General features: G+C 55.2%; 9 protein-coding genes across 9 annotated transcripts; 3 read left to right on the top strand and 6 right to left on the bottom strand.

The window, feature by feature from the left end:
- Positions 1 to 747: 747 nt before the first annotated feature.
- N7482_000231 (uncharacterized protein) lies at positions 748 to 2,590 on the bottom strand (the record flags this gene model as incomplete). Its single annotated transcript, XM_056682356.1, has 7 exons — positions 748 to 867; positions 931 to 1,140; positions 1,194 to 1,628; positions 1,690 to 2,015; positions 2,079 to 2,186; positions 2,245 to 2,478; positions 2,539 to 2,590. 7 exons carry the CDS (start codon positions 2,588 to 2,590, stop codon positions 748 to 750), a joined length of 1,485 nt encoding a protein of 494 aa, XP_056545962.1.
- Positions 2,591 to 3,428: 838 nt separating this feature from the next.
- On the bottom strand, positions 3,429 to 4,486 carry N7482_000230 (DASH complex subunit DAM1; the record flags this gene model as incomplete). Its single annotated transcript, XM_056682355.1, has 4 exons — positions 3,429 to 3,532; positions 3,731 to 3,894; positions 3,934 to 4,106; positions 4,169 to 4,486. The coding sequence occupies 4 exons, from the start codon at positions 4,484 to 4,486 to the stop codon at positions 3,429 to 3,431; spliced, it is 759 nt and encodes a 252-aa protein (XP_056545961.1).
- A 607-nt stretch (positions 4,487 to 5,093) lies between these two features.
- On the top strand, positions 5,094 to 7,069 carry N7482_000229 (CRAL-TRIO domain-containing protein; the record flags this gene model as incomplete). The annotated part of the gene is made up of 3 exons (XM_056682354.1): positions 5,094 to 6,251; positions 6,303 to 6,344; positions 6,401 to 7,069. 3 exons carry the CDS (start codon positions 5,094 to 5,096, stop codon positions 7,067 to 7,069), a joined length of 1,869 nt encoding a protein of 622 aa, XP_056545960.1.
- Positions 7,070 to 7,445: 376 nt separating this feature from the next.
- On the bottom strand, positions 7,446 to 8,502 carry N7482_000228 (HIT family protein; the record flags this gene model as incomplete). The annotated part of the gene is made up of 6 exons (XM_056682353.1): positions 7,446 to 7,553; positions 7,658 to 7,672; positions 7,734 to 7,826; positions 8,028 to 8,096; positions 8,283 to 8,365; positions 8,460 to 8,502. The coding sequence occupies 6 exons, from the start codon at positions 8,500 to 8,502 to the stop codon at positions 7,446 to 7,448; spliced, it is 411 nt and encodes a 136-aa protein (XP_056545959.1).
- A 659-nt stretch (positions 8,503 to 9,161) lies between these two features.
- N7482_000227 (flavin-containing monooxygenase) lies at positions 9,162 to 11,172 on the bottom strand (the record flags this gene model as incomplete). Its single annotated transcript, XM_056682352.1, has 5 exons — positions 9,162 to 9,777; positions 9,833 to 10,412; positions 10,465 to 10,934; positions 11,005 to 11,085; positions 11,141 to 11,172. 5 exons carry the CDS (start codon positions 11,170 to 11,172, stop codon positions 9,162 to 9,164), a joined length of 1,779 nt encoding a protein of 592 aa, XP_056545958.1.
- Positions 11,173 to 11,984: 812 nt separating this feature from the next.
- Positions 11,985 to 13,559, top strand: N7482_000226 (complex I NDUFA9 subunit family protein; the record flags this gene model as incomplete). Its single annotated transcript, XM_056682351.1, has 8 exons — positions 11,985 to 12,133; positions 12,196 to 12,209; positions 12,275 to 12,337; positions 12,398 to 12,492; positions 12,555 to 12,646; positions 12,703 to 12,844; positions 12,903 to 13,061; positions 13,122 to 13,559. The coding sequence occupies 8 exons, from the start codon at positions 11,985 to 11,987 to the stop codon at positions 13,557 to 13,559; spliced, it is 1,152 nt and encodes a 383-aa protein (XP_056545957.1).
- Positions 13,560 to 13,838: 279 nt separating this feature from the next.
- On the top strand, positions 13,839 to 14,881 carry N7482_000225 (uroporphyrinogen-III synthase HEM4; the record flags this gene model as incomplete). Its single annotated transcript, XM_056682350.1, has 2 exons — positions 13,839 to 14,146; positions 14,194 to 14,881. Coding segments are annotated over 2 exons (996 nt in total), but the record flags the coding sequence as incomplete, so codon positions are not given.
- Positions 14,882 to 15,197: 316 nt separating this feature from the next.
- On the bottom strand, positions 15,198 to 16,644 carry N7482_000224 (mitogen-activated protein kinase; the record flags this gene model as incomplete). The annotated part of the gene is made up of 5 exons (XM_056682349.1): positions 15,198 to 15,226; positions 15,312 to 15,659; positions 15,737 to 16,115; positions 16,183 to 16,378; positions 16,442 to 16,644. The coding sequence occupies 5 exons, from the start codon at positions 16,642 to 16,644 to the stop codon at positions 15,198 to 15,200; spliced, it is 1,155 nt and encodes a 384-aa protein (XP_056545955.1).
- Positions 16,645 to 18,520: 1,876 nt separating this feature from the next.
- N7482_000223 (COPII subunit SEC24) lies at positions 18,521 to 21,498 on the bottom strand (the record flags this gene model as incomplete). Its single annotated transcript, XM_056682348.1, has 4 exons — positions 18,521 to 18,532; positions 18,594 to 19,163; positions 19,221 to 20,862; positions 20,933 to 21,498. The coding sequence occupies 4 exons, from the start codon at positions 21,496 to 21,498 to the stop codon at positions 18,521 to 18,523; spliced, it is 2,790 nt and encodes a 929-aa protein (XP_056545954.1).
- Positions 21,499 to 21,605: the final 107 nt, after the last annotated feature.

Here is a 21,605-nt window from a genome sequence, read left to right as displayed (position 1 = left end):
GTGAACGTACCCTGGCGCTCCTCGGTGTCGATAGTGTCCAGGGGTGGGGAATGTTTCGAAGCGTCCGGGAAAATATGCATTGCGCGTGCGCTCCGTTCTTTCGCATGGCGGCTCCAGAAATGGTTGTTGGCTCTTGATGGAGGGGACATTTTTTTTCATATTCGTCTGCTTGGTGTCTCGGATGGATCGAAGGGGACTGGGGTTGTTGTGTGAAGAATTCGCAAAACGAGGTTGTCATGTTTATCCTCATCCTTTTTTCCTTAACCAATATCAATGACGGATTTTCTTTACTGAGATTCTCACTTGGACATTGGTACTGCCTACCGGAATAGTGTGGATGGTGCCTGAGATGACGAATTATCATCTTGGGCACTCCTTCGCCTCAAAATTCGCCCTATTTTTCTCGGAGACGTGAATGTCTATCCAGTCCATACCCCGGCTATCATGGTATTCAACGCATTCGGGTAGAAATGGCTGTAGATCCTGATTTATGGCGGCTCTGGGGAACCTGCACCCACCTGCTCTTTTAGTGGTCGTAGTCAACACCAACCACTGTGAATACCTCTTCAGAGTCTCCATTTACGAATATATCTAGTTGAACGAAGAATCCATTGTTGGTCAAATCCCGTTTCGCGCTATGTACATCAGCCAAAAGAACCGTATGCTAAACACCCCGAGCCCCATGATCAAACAGAAACGACATTTTGTTAACGTTAGTTGTTCACGCATATTGTTCCCGCCTATTGTTCAAGATTGCCCCTTCTCCGGGTCAATGGAGCGAATGCCATAAAATAGCAGGTAAGCATTCTGCTTCAGAACATCGGCGATGCTGGCGACAGTGACTTTGTTGTCGTCCATCAGCACCCACTATAGAACGGATGATTAGCACAACTATCAGGAGTGAGTTAACGGCAGCAGGGCTAGACGTACCTTGTCGCCTCCCAGGCGAGTGTAAGAGTAGTAGTGACCAGAGTCCATAGAACCCTGGTGCACCACAACGGTCGAGAGATCATAGAGGTATTTGGATGTGTCGACGCGCTCCTTGTCCTTCTTCACGGTGTATGGGAGCATGTTGAGAGTAATAGGGAAGTCAATGTGGCCATCCATCTTCTCCGAAGATGCCTGGTGGTGCTCATATCGCTAAAGGATCACATTAGATCTAGCCAGACACTAAGCGCAATCGAAATACAGACCTTCAGTTGCATGCACAGGATAGAAGGGAGCTTGTTGATCTGCAGCCGCTTTGAGGCTCGCTGTGGAGTGTTGCCGCATTTTTCGCAGTGGTATGCCGCCTCAGTGTGGTGCTGTAGGTCCTCGACGGCAGTGAAACTCTCCAGGCAGCTGATCAGGGTCGCAGTGCCCGCGGCACTCGACCGTCCCAGCTTGCGCTTCTTGCTCTGCAGCTGTACGTCAAGACTCAGGTCGGCCATGGGATCGTAGGTATGGGTGGTTTTGCCGCACTTGTGGCACATCACGCTGCTGCGGAGTTCGCCATAGAAAGTGCGGTGGAAGAAGCATTCGCATTTGGTGTCGTAGCTTTCGGAGTGGCCGGGAGTGCTGGCGTGCAGGGCATTCACTAGAAACTGGAAGTACTCGTGGGCATCCTGCTGGCGATAGCCTGCCATTTCCTGTAAAGCAAGGTTAGCCGAATTTTACTTGGCATTCTCATCTCCGGGCCTTTTCTCGTACTCTAGACGCATCCCAGCCATGGTAGAGGAGGGTAGCGGCCGACACCGCTTCGGTCTTTTCGCCGCTGTTGAACTCCATGAACACTTCAGTGGTAGCGCAGGCCATGCAAAAGCTTCTCTTGCAAGTGTGGATATCATGACCCCCAGCCAGGAAATAGGCATTGAGAATCGGGTCGTGCAACAGCGCTTGGAGGATGACAGCCTGATAACAGGTTTGTCCCATGTTCCAGACACCACGAGCCCCACGACGGGAGCAGGGGTTCTTGGTGGCGTTGGTCTTGACATAAAGCTCGGCAGCCGAGTCATCATTCCATCGGCCCTTGCCATCTAGCAGATAGTGAGTTGCTGGGCCATACTATAAGCAGGGCTGATAGGTGTTACCAAACTCACCCTGGGCCTCAAACTTGCCAGCAGGGCCACAGAGCCTCTCCAGGCCATGGTCGTAGACGAAATCCCTACAAGTCTCACAGAAAATGAAGCGATTGCGTGACTCCAGGTCTAGAAGGCCAGTGTTAAGGGCGAAAACAAGCCAATCAGAGCCCGCTCTCAGACTTACAGAATACATGTCCAGTCTTCTTTGTGTGTGCCCGCCGCTCCGAGTTGAGACAGGATTCAGAACAAGTCAAACAGTGGTACTTTGGTTTCAGAGTTGCCACCGTCCGCAGACCACTAGCAGGCACTGCGACGGTCTCGGGCTTGGTGTACGGCGCAAGGGACTCAAACTGCTTGCGATAACCACTCTTGAACTGCCCAGCAGCCGATTTATCCTGCAGGACAGTGGCAAGATGTTCTAATTGGGGTCAGTATGATCTGGACCAGGACCGGGGACCAAAAGGAAGTATATACGCACCGCAGCCAAACGCCGCCTCCGAAAGGAGATGGATAGAATCGAGGCTCGCCATTTTGGATGAAACCCTCGATGATGCAGTTCAGGTGCAGAGGATGAAAAAGGGATAAACGTCGGGGAGATGTGAAGTGGGAGGTATAATGCAAAGAGGCAGAGCGAGAAACAGGTTAATCGAAGGACCCAGCCCTCGCGGCAACGATCGAAGAGAAGAACGACAAATTCAATGATACCCAGAAATCTCCTAGGCTGATTCAAGTTCTTTCTAGCCGTGGGATGCGCAGAGATATCCAGTTCAGCCTCAAGGACTCCCCCTGAGGAGGACCAGCATTGCACTGCCAGGCGAACAATGAGTATCACTGAGCAACGGCACAAGCACACAGATAAGACGAAACTTACAAAATAGGAGCCAGAGAATAAACGTTGTCGTGTTGGGGAGGGGGGGATGCGTGAACAGAGGCGCTATAGGGCTGCTCTGTCACCAAGGGTTGCCGCGGCAGCTCACGTCGCCTGCAAGGCCGCAACCATGCCCCGCCTGGTTCAATGGAAGGCAACGATCCCACAAGCAGCGAGAGACCAGATGAGAAGCTGCTTGAACTGGTTGGGAAAAGAATACACGGTGATCCCCGGTTTCCGCGACGGTCCTGCTAGTCCTCGGGGGCGGAGAGGTTGTCATCGGGCGGGCCTTTTTTTCGCCTGAACCGATTTACCGCCGGATCGATCTCGGAGGTGCCGCGATCCTCTGCCAAGGGACCACTGGGACAGGACCATGCAACCACCATGCGGCCCACACACAGAAGAATGACTATATTGATGGATAATTTTCTATTCGGAGGTTCTTAATGCTCTATGCAATTTTATTCATGTACAGTCATCACAATTACAGGAGATGCTCATCATTCGTCCCCGAGGGCCGCGCGCATGCGGCCCAGTGCGGGCTCGTAGTCGCGCGCAACAAGAGTCGTCCCGACTAGTTTGGATGGAGGAAGCCCAGAGGGATCTTCGGAGTATGATCCATTTACGGTGTTCCCAAATCATATCAGATCCTTGCCCCGCGCAGGAAATCGCAAGTGTAGTGGGCAGAATACAATGCCAGAAGCCGATCACCGCACGCCGCGACCCCGAGGTAGCGCACTTGGTCGCGCCCGGTTGGACCCTCTCGTTGTGTACCGGCTGGTCGCCGAGCCTCGTGTCGTACCTCCTCGAGTGGCGCCGCCTCGAGTGGTGCCCCGGGTGGACGCAGGGTACTTCGATGTTGGCTTGGAGGAAACGGTGCTGGGCGGGTGCTCGACAAAGGATGTGTCCGTCGTCCTAGGCGGGAAGTCAATAAGGAGAAGGAGGGTCGCCGGTAGAGGAGCGCGACTATTGCGCCATCTGTGATGTCGAATTGCCATCACTCACAGGAAAGTCATCTCGCCATCGTCCGGTCGGGCTGGTTCGTTTTCCGCTTCTGCGCGAGCTATTAGTGAGCCGCCGCCATCGGAGAATCCCAACCATATGCTGCAGCTGGTGCGCTCCATACCTTTCTGAGCCGCCGCTTGCTTTGCTCTTTTGAAGGAATCGGCCATCGGGGCCTGAAACTCATCAGCATCTAAGCGTGCAGGTCCGCGCCGGACGGCGTCTCCGACAGCCATACCTCTGGGAAATCCACACAGAACGCGTTCATATTCATGCCGTATAAGAAACTAGCGAAACTCTCGCTAAAGCGCGTCAAGCTCTCGTGCATCAGCTGCAGATGCATGAAGTTGGCCTCCAGGTCTGCCATGGAGTCGGCGAGTTCCGCGAATTGAGGCTCCAGGGCATTGATGGCGGGCTGGTTGTACCCGACATGGCTGATGTTATGACCATATCCATGGGCTTCCCGGAGCGAAGAGCGCGAACTCGGTCGCAAGGGCGTCGTGGGGCGAGAGGATGGTCTCGGACGCGAGGAGGATCGTGGTGCAACTGCGTCCATCGTTGGGGCTGCGGCGGTGTTGATTGTTTTGAGAGGGATTTCGAGGCCCAGGAGGCAATCGGTGGGGTGGAAGGAGAGGTTCCGAGTGGGTTAACGTGAGCGTTTTGGCAACGGCCAGTAGTTGGAAATTGGGCTGAGACCACAGGCGATTGGGCTTATTCGGGGTATTTGGTTCCGACCGATGCGATTTGCTGGAAGGTTGGGTGTTGATCCGTGCGAGTTGACGCGCCCATGACTCCACCGGTCTGGCCCGGCTGCAAGCATGCACGGCTACTGTACATATGGTAGCGTCCCAGCCCGGTAGAATCGTGGAGTGCATTACATACTCCGTACATCGACTCGAGCTAGAGCTCTCCGTACGGATCAGAAGACACATAGAAGTAATTCCCCATTCCATAACGTCTACAGCAAGGAATTGGCGTTCCCCGCATCGCCGGGCAGATCGCCATCGTCCTGGTTTGAGCGAATCCACTTTTCGCCATCCGCCGGTCTCAACTTCGCCCCGAGACCCTTGGAATCTGCCCCCAATCCCAATCCGCCGGCCAGTTCCTCTTATCTTCGCCCTCCTGTAACGAAAACATACCCAAGCCCTCTTCTAGCCCGCCACATGCTGGCCTGTTCGATTCTGCGCCGCATCTCTCCCTCGGCCAAGCCCTTTCCTGTGCATTGCCCTGCATCTACGTCTGCTTCTGCTTCTGCTTCCCCGGCAAGAGGCGCACAGATCGCCTCCCAATACGCTCGTCGACCCCGGTCTTTCCCACTCGCGTGCCCCTTCTCCACACGTCCGCGATCCCAGGAACAACCGAGGGAAGCATCCGCTCTCTGGACTATCACATTCACCCTACTCGCCCTTGGCGGAGGCGCCTGGCTCCACGATAAATACGTCAATTCCACTGACCACCCGCCATTGCATCCTTCCCCAGCCGCGCCGCACATACCCTCCTTCCTCGGTGTCATTGATACCCTCACCACCATGCCTACCGAGCCCGCTCCGGGTACCGTCGGAACCCTCACCCCGGAACAAGAGGCGAAGCTGCAGGAGTTCTGGGTGCTGACCCTCAAAGTCTTTGGCGTGCCGCTCGATGCGCTCGAGACCGAGCCGGCCAATGGCAAGGGCAATGCGGACGCTGCCCCGTCCAGTTCGGCCCAAGACAAGAAGAAGTCCGGCAAACGCCGGGGTTGGCTCTGGGGCCGCAGCAACGAGGACGATGATGACACCAAGAGCGCCTCCTCGGCGAACGGCAACACCTCGAGCCTGGCCTCGATCAGCATCACCGAGGGCGACGACAAGCACGGCCAGTCCAAGGAGTTCCAACGGGCGCTCGTCGAGCTGCAACCAGAGGAGATCCGCACGGCCTTCTGGAACATGGTGAAGCATGATAACCCGGATGCGCTACTGCTGCGGTTCTTGCGCGCACGCAAGTGGGACGTCAACAAAGCGCTCATCATGCTGATCTCGACTATGCGCTGGCGCCTGCAGGAAGTGCACGTGGACGACGATATCATGGCCAACGGTGAGGCCAAGGCCCTGAAGCAGGCCTCAAGTTCCGACGCGGCCGAGAAGAAGAAGGGCGAGGACTTTCTGAAGCAGATGCGCCTGGGTAAGAGTTTCCTGCACGGCGTGGATAAGCTTGGCCGCCCGATCTGTGTTGTCCGTGTGCGGCTGCACCGGGCTGCCGAGCAGGAGGCAGAATCGTTGGAGCGATTTACGGTCTATACTATTGAGACTGCCCGGTTGCTATTGGCGCCTCCGGTTGAGACTGCGGTAAGATAGCATTGGCAAATCTAATCTGAAACCTCCATCTGACGATCATAGACTATCATTTTTGATATGACTAACTTCACAGTGGCGAACATGGTCGGTTTCTCTCCCTTGTCTTTTGGTAGTTATCACATACTGATTCTTCCCTTCAGGACTATACACCTGTCAAATTCATGATCAAGTGCTTCGAAGCCAACTACCCTGAATCTCTGGGCACCGTTCTCATCCACAAGGCGCCGTGGATCTTCTCTAGTTCGTCTATTTCCATCGCTATCACCCCCAACATCATTGCTAACCCAGCTATAGGTATCTGGAGTATCATCAAGGGCTGGCTCGACCCCGTCGTTGCCTCCAAGATCCACTTCACTAAGAACCGCGAAGACCTCGAAGCTTTCATTCCCCCAAGCCAAATCATGAAGGAACTTGAAGGTGATGAGAACTGGGAATACGAGTACGCCGAGATCCAAGAGGGCGAGAACACCCAAATGGAAGACAAGGAGACCCGCGATAAGCTGATCGCCGAGCGCCAGGCTCTGGCGAAGGAGATTCAGGACATCACCATTGAGTGGATCCGTGCCAGCTACATGAAGGAAACTGATGCCGCGACCGCCGCCAAGAACAAACGCAACGGCCTGATTGAGAAGTTGCGTGAGCAGTACTGGATCCTGGACCCCTACATCCGCTCTCGCTCGCTGTACGACCGCCTCAACATTCTCAAGGGTAACGGCAAGATCGAGTTCTATCCTGAGGCGGAGAAGAGTCGGGAGGACGAAAAGAAGGCCAGCAGCAATGCGGCTGCGGAGACGACAGGGGCTGCTTAGACTGCTTAAGGCACCAGATTATTGTTGGTGGCTGCGTTCCTCGTTTGATTTTCCGTTTTGATTAGACTTGCCACATTGGCTGTTTCGAATCGTGCGTGCTGCATGGTTGTGTAGTATATACCAACAGAACTGGTCCTCTTGAATCGCCAGTTAGAGATTATACACAGGATCTATGTATTCAGAGAGCATTTGGGAGAGAAGATTTTTTTTACACAGCTGGTGCATGTCAAGCCATACCAATGATGGAATAGATTAATAAGAAAATGGGGACTCGATGGCATTCAAAGAGTATGCTATTGATAGGACGTCAGCCACATCGGACTAGGTAGGCAGGCAAGCCGCTACGGTCTGTTGCTGTTATGTATGGGAACCCCGTTTACATCTTCGACTTGATCTCCTCATGCAGGGCCTTCAGCTTGTCCATGTCGGACTCTTTGGCGGGCCAGCTGATGCCCAAACCTTCCTGCTCATTGGGCTTGGGGATCTATATGAAGGGGGTAAGTATATATCCTCTGGGTAGACCCAAGTAACAGAAACTGGGAGAGGGTCTAGAGAAGGTGGTAAACAATGTCGATGAAGGGGTCATACCATGTGGAAGTGAACCTAACGAGACATAGATTAACATTTTGTCACCCGTATGAGTATCAGGAAGCGGTAAACGTACGTGGTCAACGACCTGGTGGGCAATGCGCCCGTTGTTCTGCAGGATGTTGAAGTCCTCAGCGCCACTGGCCTTGGCAATCTTCTTTGCGACGGGCTGTGGTAAGATGAATCTTGTTAGCGGGGTGGCCTTCTCAAACTAGCATCATGTTCGTCTAGTTGTGTATCTGGACAAGGACCCTGGGGGGTTGGCGGCCCGTGGTTCACTGCCGGCCTGCCGCATTGACTGTCGGCCCCCTCTTCCCTATTCTCTCCATCTTCACCTCTGTCCGCCACAGTACTTGTTTGATCGACTTACCAAAACCTCGAGCAAGTCCTCATCAGGGATGTCGGTCAGCTTGGCGCCGTGAAACTTGGGGATCACGAGCTGTTCGAAAGCAAATCAGCCTCCTGTCTATCCTTGCAGTTCGAGACCATCCATATCCAAGCAGTCCCCCATCGTGTCTAACAACAAGACTGGTAGCAACAAGAATGGCCTCGAGACGCGAATTCGAACCGCACCGAGGTGACCCACGACCGGTGCGGGGAAGTATACAGAGGGGACGCAACATACCGCATGGCCGCGGCTGAGCGGCTGAATATCGAGGAAGGCAAAGACCTTGTCGCTCTCAAAGACCTTAAAGGAAGGGATATCACCTGGGCCGTGAATGGAGTGTTAGCGACTGATTGCATCCAGCCTCGGATGGGACCGTAAGAGCTTCACGACAAGCGCGTCGAGACGACCACCCACCCTTAATGATCTTGCAGAAGATACACGCGGCGCTAGAAGACATGTTTCCTGCGGATTTTTGTTGCCTTTCTATCGGTGGGAATAGGAATTCGGGAGGACTAGATTGAACAGGGTGGTTCGTAGACGCGAGAAAGCGTGGACCGACCTACCAGACTGAAGTCATCGATATGCGGGGTCAGCTCCCGCAGCTGTGGGCGGTCGCCGAAAAAAAAAAAAAAAACAAGGCGATGCGGCTCGGGTTCGAACGCGGGTCAGCAAATTTGAGAAAGAGGGGGGTTATGTATCAAAAATGGGTCTCTCCCCCGAGGAGTGGGACAGGCTAGTACAGAACCCATTTCTTGCCTTTTACCAGAGATGGCCGTGGTTTGCCCACAATACTCCTCTACTCAATCTTTGGACACAACCTGCTACGACATAGCCGTCGTTCATTTTTTACTTTTTTACAGTTGCACCATATTCATCCTCTCTGCTTTCGGCCTGTCTTTTTCTTTTAGTGACTTTCCGGGTCTCTGGGGTGGTTTGTTGGGGGTTTTGGCGATATGGGTGCGTGCATATAGTACGGCCGCTGGCCGTGCGCACACACGATGCGCTCCGACGCGGCTGAAACCACCAGCGTACTGACTTAGTTTGAGTGAAGAAATATCATAAGGACAACCCGAGATGAGTATTTATTCTGACTGAATCGATATAGCCCTCCTGGTACTACTCATAATTTCCCTCGGCCCAGTTACAGCCCACCTTGCTCTCCGCAGGTATCAACCCAACCTTTTCGAGTAAAAAGGCCACTGTATTGATCATCCCATAAAACAACATAGGTATAAGCCCAAAGAAGATATTCCCAATGATTCCACGTCGAAGAATTGTCTCCGCTAATTCTGTTCCCGCAATCTCCGGCGCAACAGGCGACTTGAAGGGGCCGAGTAATCGGTAGAATGTGACAAAAGACGCACCGAAGCAATAGGTAAGTAGAATGCGCAATCCGTGGTGACGATATAGCTCTATCAGCCCCGGAGCCCCGCCGAAGTCGCGAGCGAGCGTACTCATGTAGGCGCTGTGGTCGACCCCATATTGTATGCGAGACCTCTTGGCCGCCAAAAGATGATAGTGTGGAGGGTCCGTCGGCATTGTCATTTGGCCTGTAATAAGGGCAGTCCACCACATGGCTTGCTGTTCAGCAATCGGGGGGATGGCACCGACGCCGGGTCTGACAAAGCCAATGAAGGCGATATCTTGGTGGGATGGATGAATTATGTTTCGAATTTTGGCATCTGCTGACGTGGGATATGTCCTATCGAGGTATGGGAATGTTTGTTTGTACCTGCTAGCAAGTTAGCTCGAGCAACCAAAATTTCATATCTTATATAAACACTGACCCAGTGCAGTAGACCACACAGTCTGGCTTGATAACCCTGTTCTTCAGACGCTGCCAATCCTTGCGGTTGGGAATCTCCTGAAAAGTAACTCTTCCTGTCTCATCGATGGACTCCGGCCATGTGCAAGTATCGACTACTCGGTCGGAGTTTGCATCTTCTGGCGGGTCAATATAGCGATTCCCAATACAGGCTAAGAAAGGGTTATGTCGCTGGTAGGGCCGGTTGAGATAGGGCATCGCCTTATTACTCTTGTTGAGGAACACAAAAGCCCTGCCTAGTCGTTCACGAGGAAGACCACCGATATGCTGGTTCATACCAGCTTGGGTGCCAGTCAGGAACCACAGAACTCGCTTGATGACAAAGTCAGAGACGAACCAGCGTAACCTGCTCTGAGCGATCGCCCGGTGCACGTATGCGGTCTCGAATAGATTTGTGATGAGGCCGTCAATGGGAAGACCTCCACTGAAAGTCTTGCCGAATACCTGAAAGCGACTGAGTGACTTGGGAAAAGAGAGAAACCCAGTCCGGAAGCACATCGTGACGGATTTGGCATCGGCTTTGATGGATTCGTAGGCAATATCTTCCAAACGCATTAATGGGAGGAAAAGCAACCAATCGCCAGACGAACTCACCCATGGCCGTTTCACCACATCCCAGGATTAAGATATTCCGACCTGCCACCTGAGAGCGATCTTTGTAAAGTGCTGAATGAAACACATCTCCGTTGATATTCTCAATTCCGGGGATCGATGGAATATTGGGTTCAACATGTAATCCGGTGCAAATAGCGATATGGGAGCAATCATAAACCCTTTCCTGCTTCTCTTCGGCGTCTGTCTCCAGATAGGTCACTCGATGTTTCCACTGGGAGCCGTCTAGAAGTCGCTCGACACGCACAACGGGGCTGTTTAGCTTGATATGGTTCCCCAACTTAAATCTGCGAACATAAGACCGGAGGTAATCCACATATTCAGGCAGTGAGATATGGTCCGGAGTATCTAGCGGCAGGCGGTGATCCGAAAAGGTCGTCAACTGCTTGCTGCTTACCAGTTCTGCATTCTGGTAGGATCGATAGTTGAATGTACCACCAATATCTGCTTCGCTGTGTGATATTGTTAGGGTGGTGAATTCGGGAATTCGATGTCAACGGGGAAAGGTTCACGGGTACACACGCTTCAAATAGACAAGCCTCGATCTGTTTTTCCGGCGTCGATGCCTCTAGTAAGGTCTTGAGGGCCACCAGGCCACCAGGGCTGTCGGGAAGAGAAGGTTAGAGTAGATATTGAGGGCCGAAAGAGAGATATTCACCCTGCACCTATAACTGCAACTCTGACTGCCATTTATATAGCTGTCTCACTTCCAACACGTTCGTTGTGTCAGAGGTGAAGACGCGGTGTGAGACCAACTGCTATACGGAGGGACTCAGGCCCCGACCGGTTTTCCCGCACACACTAACGCCATGACGTATTGGGGGAACGATGAGCGATTCCATGGCGGCGTGCATTCACCACTTTCCGTTGGCTTTAGAGGAAGCTCAATGATGGAAGGACTGGCTTTCTTCTGCCGAATAACTATCAATGGGTATAGTTCTTTGCTACGAGATTGCCAAGAATTTCTAAATAGGCGGGACTCGAGTGCCTCAAAACCTGTGAATCTCAAATGCCATATACACCCGCAACATAGAACACCGTTGGGGTTTAAAAGACGGTAAAATGGCACCAGATAGCCCTGGTGATTCATATATAATTATAACACAGTAAATAAATCTATTCAATCTAGACGCCGATGGAAGACTTGGGTTGGAGATGGGGCTTAGTGCCCATCCAATCACATTCGGCATATTGTCAGACCTGCTGTGGGTGATCGAGGTCGAATTGTTGTCAACACCACAATGCATGCACTATGACCTTATGAGATCACTTTAACATATGGTTCAAGCTTTTCGCCTTCAGTTCCAAGGGAAAACAAGAAGAAAACTAGCACCCACAAAGAGGGAAAACGGAGAGTGTCACTGACTTCCGAATAGGGACTAGCGTCAGAGTCCCGTGTTCCCGAATTGCAGCGACCTGCGAAAGCCCATTCAACTGCTCCTCACCACGCCATTCGGCTACCACTCCCCTCCACCAGGTCTCGCGATTCGCACGCAGAGGCCATGCAAAAGTGCCGGTCCATCAATCCTGCCCTGGGGTCGCGGGCCTTCGCCCCTGCCCCGCGGGTTCAGGTTCAGTTCCAGCGCCGCAACCTCCAGGATGTCGCTATTAGTCGTACCGGACGTCCTATTCTGAAGCTCCAGGGTGGCCGGTAAGCACTCAATTGCGCTGATTACGAAGTTTCCTGGTCGCTAATGTCTCTTCGACCCTCAGCTCGTCTCTCGGAGGTACCGCCCAGCCCTTGACTCGATACTGCCTATACGTGCGGCATATGCTCACCACTTCATTTTAGGCCACACCGCGACCGTCTTCGGCGCCACTGGTTTCCTGGGTCGTTATATTGTCAACAGGCTCGGTAGGTTGAGCGTCCCCTTCAGAATACACTTGAGAGGGGTGGAGGACTGACATCCCGCAGCTACCCAGGGATGCAACGTGGTGATCCCCTACCGCGAGGAAATGGCCAAGCGTCACTTAAAGGTGACTGGTGATCTGGGCCGTGTCACTTTCATGGTATGGAGCCCATTGAGGCGAGATTGTGGTTGAGAGAGGCAGATTGTCTGACCCGCCCACAGGAATACGATCTCCGCAACACCCAGTCGATCGAGGAGAGCGTCCGTCACTCCGATGTCGTCTACAACTTGACGGGTCGCCAATACCCTACTAAGTGAGCGCAATTTTGGAGCCTGTGGTTGCTAGGATAGTCAATTGACAGTAAACCAGGAACTTCACCTACGCCGACGTCCACGTTGACGGTGCTGAGCGCATCGCCGAGGCTGTCGCCAAGTACGATGTGGACCGCTTCATCCACGTTTCCTCCTATAACGCCCGCCGTGACTCGCCCTCCGAGTACTTCGCTACTAAGGTTGGTCATATTTGATCTGTTGTGGATCGGCACAGGGATTCTGATACAAGACAAATAGGCCTGGGGTGAGGAGGTCGTCCGCTCCATCTACCCCGAGACCACCATTGTCCGCCCTGCCCCAATGTTCGGTTTCGAGGACAATCTCCTTCACAAGCTTGCTGGCGTCTCCAACTTGTTCACTGCCAACCACATGCAGGAGCGCTACTGGCCCGTCCACGTAAGCTTCCTGTCACAAGATCCCGACGGATACTCCCAGCCTAACACTTCATTTTTCTAGGCCATTGACGTCGGCGCCGCCCTCGAGAAGATGTTGCATGACGAGAGCACCGTTGGTCAGACCTTCGAGCTCTATGGTCCCAAGAACTACTCCACTGCGGAGATCGCCGAGCTGGTGGATCGCGAAATCGTCAAGAAGCGCACCCACATTAACGTCCCCAAGGCTCTCCTTAAGCCCTTTGCTTACTACCTCAACAAGTACTTGTGGTGGCACACCATTTCCGCCGACGAGGTCGAGCGCGAGTTCATGGACCAGGAAATCGACCCGACGGCCAAGACCTTCAAGGATCTCGGCATGGAGGAGACCGCCGACCTGGCGGACCTGACCTTCCACTACCTGCAGGGCTACCGTAGCTCGTCCTACTACGATCTTCCCCCGGCGACCGAGCGCGAGGCCCGCGAGGAGAAGAAGTACCTGCATGTGCTGGATGACCAGTAGTTGTGTTTTTAATGTGTACATAAGCTGCTTCCTAGACTCAATCCGATTTTCTTGTGTTGTCTGGATTCACCCAAAACGAGATTCTCGTTTGTTTTCTCAATTCAATCCCTCTATAGTCTCCGTCATACAGCCTTTCTACCTCTCGGTCTCCCCCCCCCGTAGCGTTCCGGCATGAATGCGCCGTGGTGAATGCAGAAAAAGCTCCGCCCCGCAATCGGAGAAACATCATATCTACACCTCCTCACCTTCCATTCTCCAACCGCACCCATCAAAACCACAATGCCCCCTCAACCCCCCATCCTCCTCCTCAAAACCAAATCCTCCCCACACGACGGCTACGATGACTTCTTCTCCGCGACCGACTACACGCCAGCCTTCATCCCCGTTCTGGAGCACCGCTTCCACACCGAGAACCTAGCTACCGTACGCAAGCTCTTCGCGTCCGGCGCATTCGACACAGATGCCGATACGCCACCTAGACATGGACCCGAACCCAATGGACATGACATGAAGTATGGCGGCATGATCTTCACCAGTCAGCGTGCAGTGGAGGGATTTGCAAAGATGATCGAAGAGAACGGCCGTACGTATCCCATCGCAGCCTTGGCTACTCGAGTCCCGCGCGCTCTGCAAGCTACTCCAAGCAGAGGACCGACGGCCAAATTGCTCACCTAACTCATCACCAACCGTCTATAGTCCCATCCACGCCATCCAAACCCCCACTACTCCTCTACACCGTCGGCCCCGCCACCGCCCGCTCCCTCACTACCTTGCGCGACAAATACCTCCCCACCGCGACGATTCACGGCGCCGACGCCGGCAACGGCGAGAACCTCGCGCACCTCATGCTGGACCACTACAATGGCATTCACAGCGGGTCCACGAACCCAGCCCTCCTCTTTCTCGTCGGCGAACAGCGTCGCGACATCATACCCAAAACGCTAATGGACCCGGCCCGCCCCGCGCACGAGCGAATCCCCGTCAACGAGATCGTCGTCTACGAGACTGGGGAAATGGACTCGTTCGAGTCTGACTTTGCGGCCGCGGTGCAGAAATACGAGGGCGTCGAGGCGCTTTGGGTCGTTGTTTTCTCGCCGACGGGCTGTGAGGCGATGCTCCGCGTTCTTGGGCTCGGTCCGTTCGGAACTGCTGGTGCGGCTGACCGAGGGACGCGGAGGATCTTTGTTGCGACTATTGGGCCGACGACGAGGGATTTCCTGAGGAAGACGTTTGCATTTGAGGCGGACGTTTGTGCGGAAACGCCTAGTCCTGAAGGTGTGGGGAGAGGGGATTCGCAGGTTTATGGAGGCTCGACGGGGGGAGTAGATCTACACGTGCTACTGGGAGGTCCTTCTTTTGTACATATTTATAGAACAGTGTATATACCATACAAAGCTTGTTAATAAGAAAATGGGAGTGGATGCTGGATGCTGGCTGCTAGATACGGCTGCTCGTTTCATTGTGGATTGATATTGACTTTGGCAAACACCATGTGGATTGCTACTTCCAGGATTGCCCTTGCTATCTAAATCACGGCGAAATCGCGTCCAAGCGGACGGATTGAAATGGGTCGTTTGATCGATTGCATGCTTAAACAGAAATAGAAAGGAATTGCTATGATCCCTCGTACGGCGCCCTTTACCGCATGATCTCCTCGTAGATCAGGCCTAACCAAATGTCAGTTAGCGAATACCCACACAACACACACACGCCAGAGAGCGGGGGCGAAGGGAGTAAAATGCAGGAACTCACCCTTCAATTGCTCCTTACTGAGCGCATCCTTGTTCTTGTCGAAATCAAAGAAGCCCTCCGGAATGGGCGGCGCTGTCGGCTCGTCATCGGGGTCGTGGTACGGCTCCAGGTATGGGTGGCGCAGGGCGTCCTCGACGGAAATGCGCTTGGCCGGGTTGAAGGCCAGCAGCTTCTCGAGCAGATCCAAGGCCAGCTCGTTGCTCTTTGGGAAGAGGGCGCGGAAGGGGATCTTCTTCTTAAATGGGAGGGAGCGGATGTACTCGCGTGCTCGTCGGGATTTGATGCCGTAGTAATCTTCCATTGTTGGCGTGCCGAGAACATCCAGGATGAGGGTGAGCTGGTGGTGGTCTGGATACAACAAGTTAGAGAAATGCGATTCAAAGAAAGCTCCCAGGGGTAGGGGGGAAAGGGGGGCTGTCGCATACAATCCTTTCCGGGGAACAGCGGCTTGCCGCTCAGCATCTCGGCCAATATGCAGCCTACACTCCACACGTCGATGGCCTTGGTGTATTCCTTGAATGTCAACATGATCTCCGGCGCACGGTACCAACGAGTGGCCACATATTCCGTCATGAAGCCAGAGTTGTCGTCGGTGGAGGCGGCGGAGCGGGCCAGACCGAAGTCACACACTTTCAAATCGCAGTTGGCGTTGAGCAGGAGGTTGGAGGGCTTGAGATCACGGTGCAGAACGTTGGCCGAGTGCATGGCCTTGAGTGCGCGCAGTGTCTGGTAGATAAAGTATTGGCAGTGGTCGTCCGACAGATCTTGTGTGCGGATGACTCGGTGCATGTCGGTTTCCATCAACTCCTGGAGGAAGAAGTCAGTTGGGGGGAGGGTCCCAGCATACCACCTTCTCCGGCAGCTAGCGTACCTGAATCAAGTACACCTCGTTGAAGCCCTCGTAGTTACGGGGTCGTTGGATATCCAGAATGGAGATGATGTTCTCGTGGTTAAAATAGCGCAGCAGCTTCATCTCACGCAGCGTCCGCAGGCAGAACATGGAGTGGTCGAACGGGGTAATCTTTTTGATGGCGACCTTCTGGCCGGAAGGCTTGTGAATGGCGGAGCTAGATGATCATGAGCTGGATGCTATGGCCCGGGGTATCCTACCCCACTCCAGCAGTGCTTACCAGACCACACCGTATGCGCCCTCGCCGATCACATCCTGAATTTCGTATTGGTCGGACACGTTGAAGGAGATCTTCCGCGAGCCTCCCTGCGAGGCGTTCTGCTGAACCATGTCGCCGTTTCTGTGGAGCAGGGGTGCAATGTCAGCTCCAATCATAGGTGCGAGAGCCCAGGATAGGGCGCGAGAGATAGAGAAGCATTCCATAATGCTGGGGGAGCAGATTCCGACCCCAGAGGACGGGAAAGCTGGCCCACGAAGAGGCTTGACACACTCCGAGACAGAGTGGCCCAACTACGCCGAAGGGAGTTGGGAAGCAACAGCAAACACACGAGCCCCGAGCGAGCTGACTGCGAGTATCCGATTTTGGGAGGACCACGGAGGGGGTGGAAACAAGCTTACATTCGGTTGTGCGCTGGGTCTGAATGCGTGTCCTTTTCGATATTGATATCCGTCCCTGGCGTCTGTTGGGTCTTCGTCACACAATCAGGGTCGCGAGTCCGGGGACAGGAAAGGAGGGCAGAGGGGTTGCACGGCGAGCTCTGGCGACGATGCGATCAGGGGCAGGGGGGAGGGGGAGGGAGAGGGAGATGGAGTCCGCGACAGGGTGTAGATCGAGCGAGCTTTGAGGCGTGGATCGGAAAGAAGGAAGACCGCGGGGAGTGGGCACAGTTTCGGGAAGCTGAAAGGTGTCTGGTTAGCCGCGCCAGCTGCTAGCGGAGGAAGGTGAAGGTGGAGGTGAAGGCGGTGGTGGTGAAGCCGTTGCCGAGGCGGGGGTTGGCGCCGATCGGCTGGCAACAGCCACGGACACGACGTACCCGTCACTTGTCTCTGTTCTCGGTTGTTGGTACCGTCGGGGCCCTGGAGGAGGGAGCGAGACGAAGGTGGGGGAGAGAACGAAATCAGCGGAACTCAGCCACGGGCCGCAGAGTGGTGGTGGGGCAGACGAGCAGGGGGTTTGGGAAAAGAAGGAAAGGCGGAAGGGGAAAGGACCGCCTTTATGGAGGAGCTACGCCGTAACGACTCGCTCAGCTATGTTGATTGGTATGGGCTCTGGCAGACTCATCGCGGAAGATGGGATCTATCCTGTCATCCAGCGATCCCGGATTCTAGTCTTGGTCTTCTACAGGTGTATGCCCGTCTTCCCGTCTTGCCGGACTCCAATGCGTTGATGCAATGAGGCAATACGGTGCTCTCCTGGGTTTAGTCCTTGGATCTCCCAGGGACGCTTCTAGGCCCGAACCTGGTGATGCTCGTGGTTTGGTTTGGTGCCCAGTTGTTGATCGGATCTGCTGCTGAACCGTGGCTCTCGCCCGGCCCTTTTCTCCACACGGCCAGAACGCTGCACCTTATGAGAGTCAACTGCACGCGCAGAGGGATATTCCTCCTACCCTCCACTACCAACCACCCACACGAGCCATTGCGAAGAGAGTTCCCGCCACCAGCGCCAAATGGACCACGCTCCTCTTCTCGCGAGCCCGACTGAACGGCGCTACTGTCGGAACTGGTCACAATCACAGTGACTGGCCGTCCCCACCCGTGCACCGCCAGAGAGCCGTGTGATTGGAGCGCCGGCCTCCTCCCCGTTTCACCACCAGGGGCCGGCGTCGCATGCTTGCTGATTGGCGTGATGATCAAACCGTCAAACGAGGCGCCAGCGACTCGGGGTCGGGCTGTCCAGCGACGTCGAGACCGAGAGGCGGAGGTGCATCCCCAGAGGAGAGACCGCATGCACCCGCCGTGGGGCTGAAACTAAGGCTACTAATGACACTATTGAGGCTGAGGCGCAACGTGGGATACAAAAATAACATCGATTTTCGGGAAACGACTCGTGGCCGGCATAGATGGTCAGCGGGCTTCTAGGTGCCCTAGAGAGAAAAGAAAGAGAGAACCCTGGTCTACTTCCAATGGGGAAAGGGGGGGAGATGCCCGCACAGAGAGCCGAGCCCTTTATCCGTAATGGTACAGGCGGGCGAGATCGAGCAACAGGACACAAGAGGGACGTGGACTTCATTGAGGATGGGGAAATGGGGAATGGGGCTGGGGAAATGGGGTAAACGGAACGGCGGACCAAGAGGAGCAATTACTGCACAACCTGAACGAGGGAGTCAGTGGGGAGACCGGGGAGAGAAGCAGAGGAATCTGTCAGGTCATACCTTCTCCCGCAACGTCGTCATCCATTGGTCCAGGCTGACGCTCTGGTCCGCGCGGTCCTCCACCAACATCGTCTGGGCCCAAAGGCGCAGCCCAGGCTCGCCGTCCTCGCGCACCACGTACAGATGCGGCACGATCATGCTGCCCACGCCCTTCGAGCGGTGGTCCCGGCTCTTGTCAATGACCGCTCGCACCCGCTGGCTGAACTCATTGTCCACTTCCGGCAGCTTCTGCTTGCCCACCCGCAGTTGGCTCTTGTCCGGCACCCCAAACACATCCTCAATCAGCTGGGGAACGGCGTCGCGACCGACCCACAGGAACTGCGTCTGGCCATCGTCGATGAGGTACAGGCCGTACGCGGCAATCCGGCTCGACGACAGGTTGACCGTCGGCGGAAGGGTGATCTCGCCGGTCTGCTCGTCAGGCACACCAGCGGTGTCGGGCATGTCGTGGAGGGAATACATCCTGGGATAGATGTATTGGATGAGGAGCGGCAGGGGCAGGGTCGACAGGAGGCAGAGCGCGGCAGAGCGCATATCCGTCGGGATCTGGGCGGACTTGCGAAGACCAAGCTATACCGGGCAATTAGCAACCAAGGGGACATGGCAAAGGAGTGGGAGGGAACTCACGTTTTTGATCATGGCAAGGAACAGAACAGGCAGACCGCGCAGGTTAGCTGGGAATTGAAGCCCACTACCGCTGACGCTGCCACCAGCAAGCTCCTTGCGGTAGGTGGTCAGCAGCTCGATGACCTTCGCCTGCAAAGCCTCACGAGCGGGCTCCAGGCCGCTGCTCAGGGTCCGCTCAACGGCCTTGTGGCTGAAGAAGGTGGCCACGGCCTGCTGGTCAGCCGAAGCATAGATGTCGGCCAGGTTCGTGGTAGTAGGGAGAGCCAGAGTCAGGACACGAATCCGGCGCTCGCCGTTGCAGGTGGTGTGGAGCACAGCGGCCTGCAAGCACACGACAGGCTTGGCCACGGTCTCATCAATGGCGACCTCGACGACGTATGCCTGGTCGCGAGGGAAGGCAGGGAAAGCGCAGAGATCGGAGCTGCGGTTGAAGAAATTGCCGTAGAAAGTGCTCATGCGCAGGCCCGTGGTGGCACGTACGCGGAGAACGGCCTCCAGGCCGATCTCCGAAGAGAGATACTCGGAGAACTCGCGAGCAAACTTGATAGCATCCTCACTTCGAGCAGCGTTCCACCCGGGGTAGAAGTAGGTCTGACCACCGGTGTACCGGGGCAGGCAGCTGAGAGACGCGACATCCTGGTACTGGGACGAGAAGAGGAACATATCCACGGACACCTGGGACTTGGAGCACTCCACCGCGAAGCTCTTGTAAAAGGAGTTTGCGGTTTGCAGAAGGCTGGACTCCTTGCTGGTGCCGAGTACCTTCTTATCCTCGCGCATCGTAAGCGCACCGTGACCAATGTTGGGCAGGGATGCGCTCAGAACAGTCATCTTGCCTCCAACGGCCGAGATAAGCTTGTAGCCGGCACGCAAAGCCGAGCCCATGGCGCAGCTGTTGTTCTGGGTGTTCTGGAACATTTCCTGCAGCTTGTCCAAGAACGTTTCAATGTTCTCCCGGCATTCACTCATCGTCACCAGAAGGTCACCAGGGATGGGCAGGAAGGGCTCGTCCAGGTCGCTGATAACCAGCATCCGGGGGTCTGAGCTGTCTGAGCCATCCCGAGGGATGCTGAAGTAGTGCAGGCTAGAGTCCACCGCGATAAAGCCGAGGCGGGTCCGTCGGTCTGCGTTGGGGATACGGTCAAGGCTCTCCTTAATGCAGCGTGCACTAGTGGCCAGAAGACCGCTAGTCACGGAAGCATAGCTCACGTCGATCAAGAAGAGGTAGACCAGCGGCTGTGGAGGCCGAACCATGTATTCCTGCGGCGCAACGAACTCGACCATACTATGGTTCAGATCAGCGCGGAGCGAGCGGTCGGCCGGCCTCTGGTGTGTCGAGTCCCAATCGAAGGCCTGGGGCACATCATTGGTCAGGTTGCACATGTTACAGCGCCATCGGTGGCCGTGGTCGAGGAAGGTGACGAAGGGGTTGATATAGGAACGGCAGCGTCGGCATCGTGAAATCACTTGGTCCGGAATCACAGGAATCGGGTCCTCCGCGTCGTGGAGAGCGCCATAAGGCTGAATGACAAGGGCAAATGGCAACTTGGACTTCTTGAGGAGTGAATTGTTCGTGGGCACTGCGTTCAATGTGGACCGCATATATTTAGGAGGGCAATTGGCGGTAGGAGACTCGAAAACACTGGTCTGTGGGATATCAGCATCTCGCCCGCAAACTCATTAAGTGGGGGGAGAGAAGCTCCAGGGCATACCTGCGGGGGCAGAATAATGGGGGGAGGGGGTAGTCCAGCTCCGCGACATTAAAGGGCTGAGAGATGAGATCTGTCGGGTAGAGCTGGTTGAGTTGGATCTGGCGCTGGGGCTGCACCGCGGGCTGTGGTTGCGGAGGGGGCATATGGTGCGGCTCGCTCATGCCCATTCCACCAAATTGCTGCGTCATTTGCGCGACGCCTGATGAAGTGGGAGCATAGCCTGCGGTGGAGGGCTGCAGTTGACTCGGGTCGGCGCCGTACGCCGGCTGCAGTTGACTTGGGTCGGCGCCGTACGCCGGCTGCTGATATCCCGCAGCTTGCGGCTGCTGGGGGTAGGCACCGTAGGCGCCTCCCGCGGTGGGCTGTCCTCCAAGCGCAGCATTGGCACCGGAACCGAACTCAAAAGCCTCGCCTGCGTATGCTCTCTTCTTCTTTGCTGCGGCCCCAGCGGGCGGCGCTCCCTGCGCGGGGACTGCAGACTCTTGCTGTTGTGTGAGATCCGGGGAGCCATAGCCGGGCTGGGCGTACCCTTCCTGGGGAGGATAACCCCCTTGTGGAGCTGCCATGAAGGACTGCTAGCGGTCGTAGTATGCAGAAACAAATACCTCCACGGGAATGGGGAGTCGGGTTGGGCGAGGGCAACGAATTCGGGGGGAGGGGGAATTTGGATTGA

The sequence above is a fragment of the Penicillium canariense genome (assembly GCF_028826845.1).
Source record: "Penicillium canariense strain IBT 26290 chromosome Unknown utg000001l_segment0_segment0, whole genome shotgun sequence".
Classification (NCBI taxonomy): domain Eukaryota; kingdom Fungi; phylum Ascomycota; class Eurotiomycetes; order Eurotiales; family Aspergillaceae; genus Penicillium; species Penicillium canariense.
The sequence above is the reverse complement of the archived record's forward strand: the minus strand, read 5'-3'. Positions and strand labels throughout refer to the sequence as shown.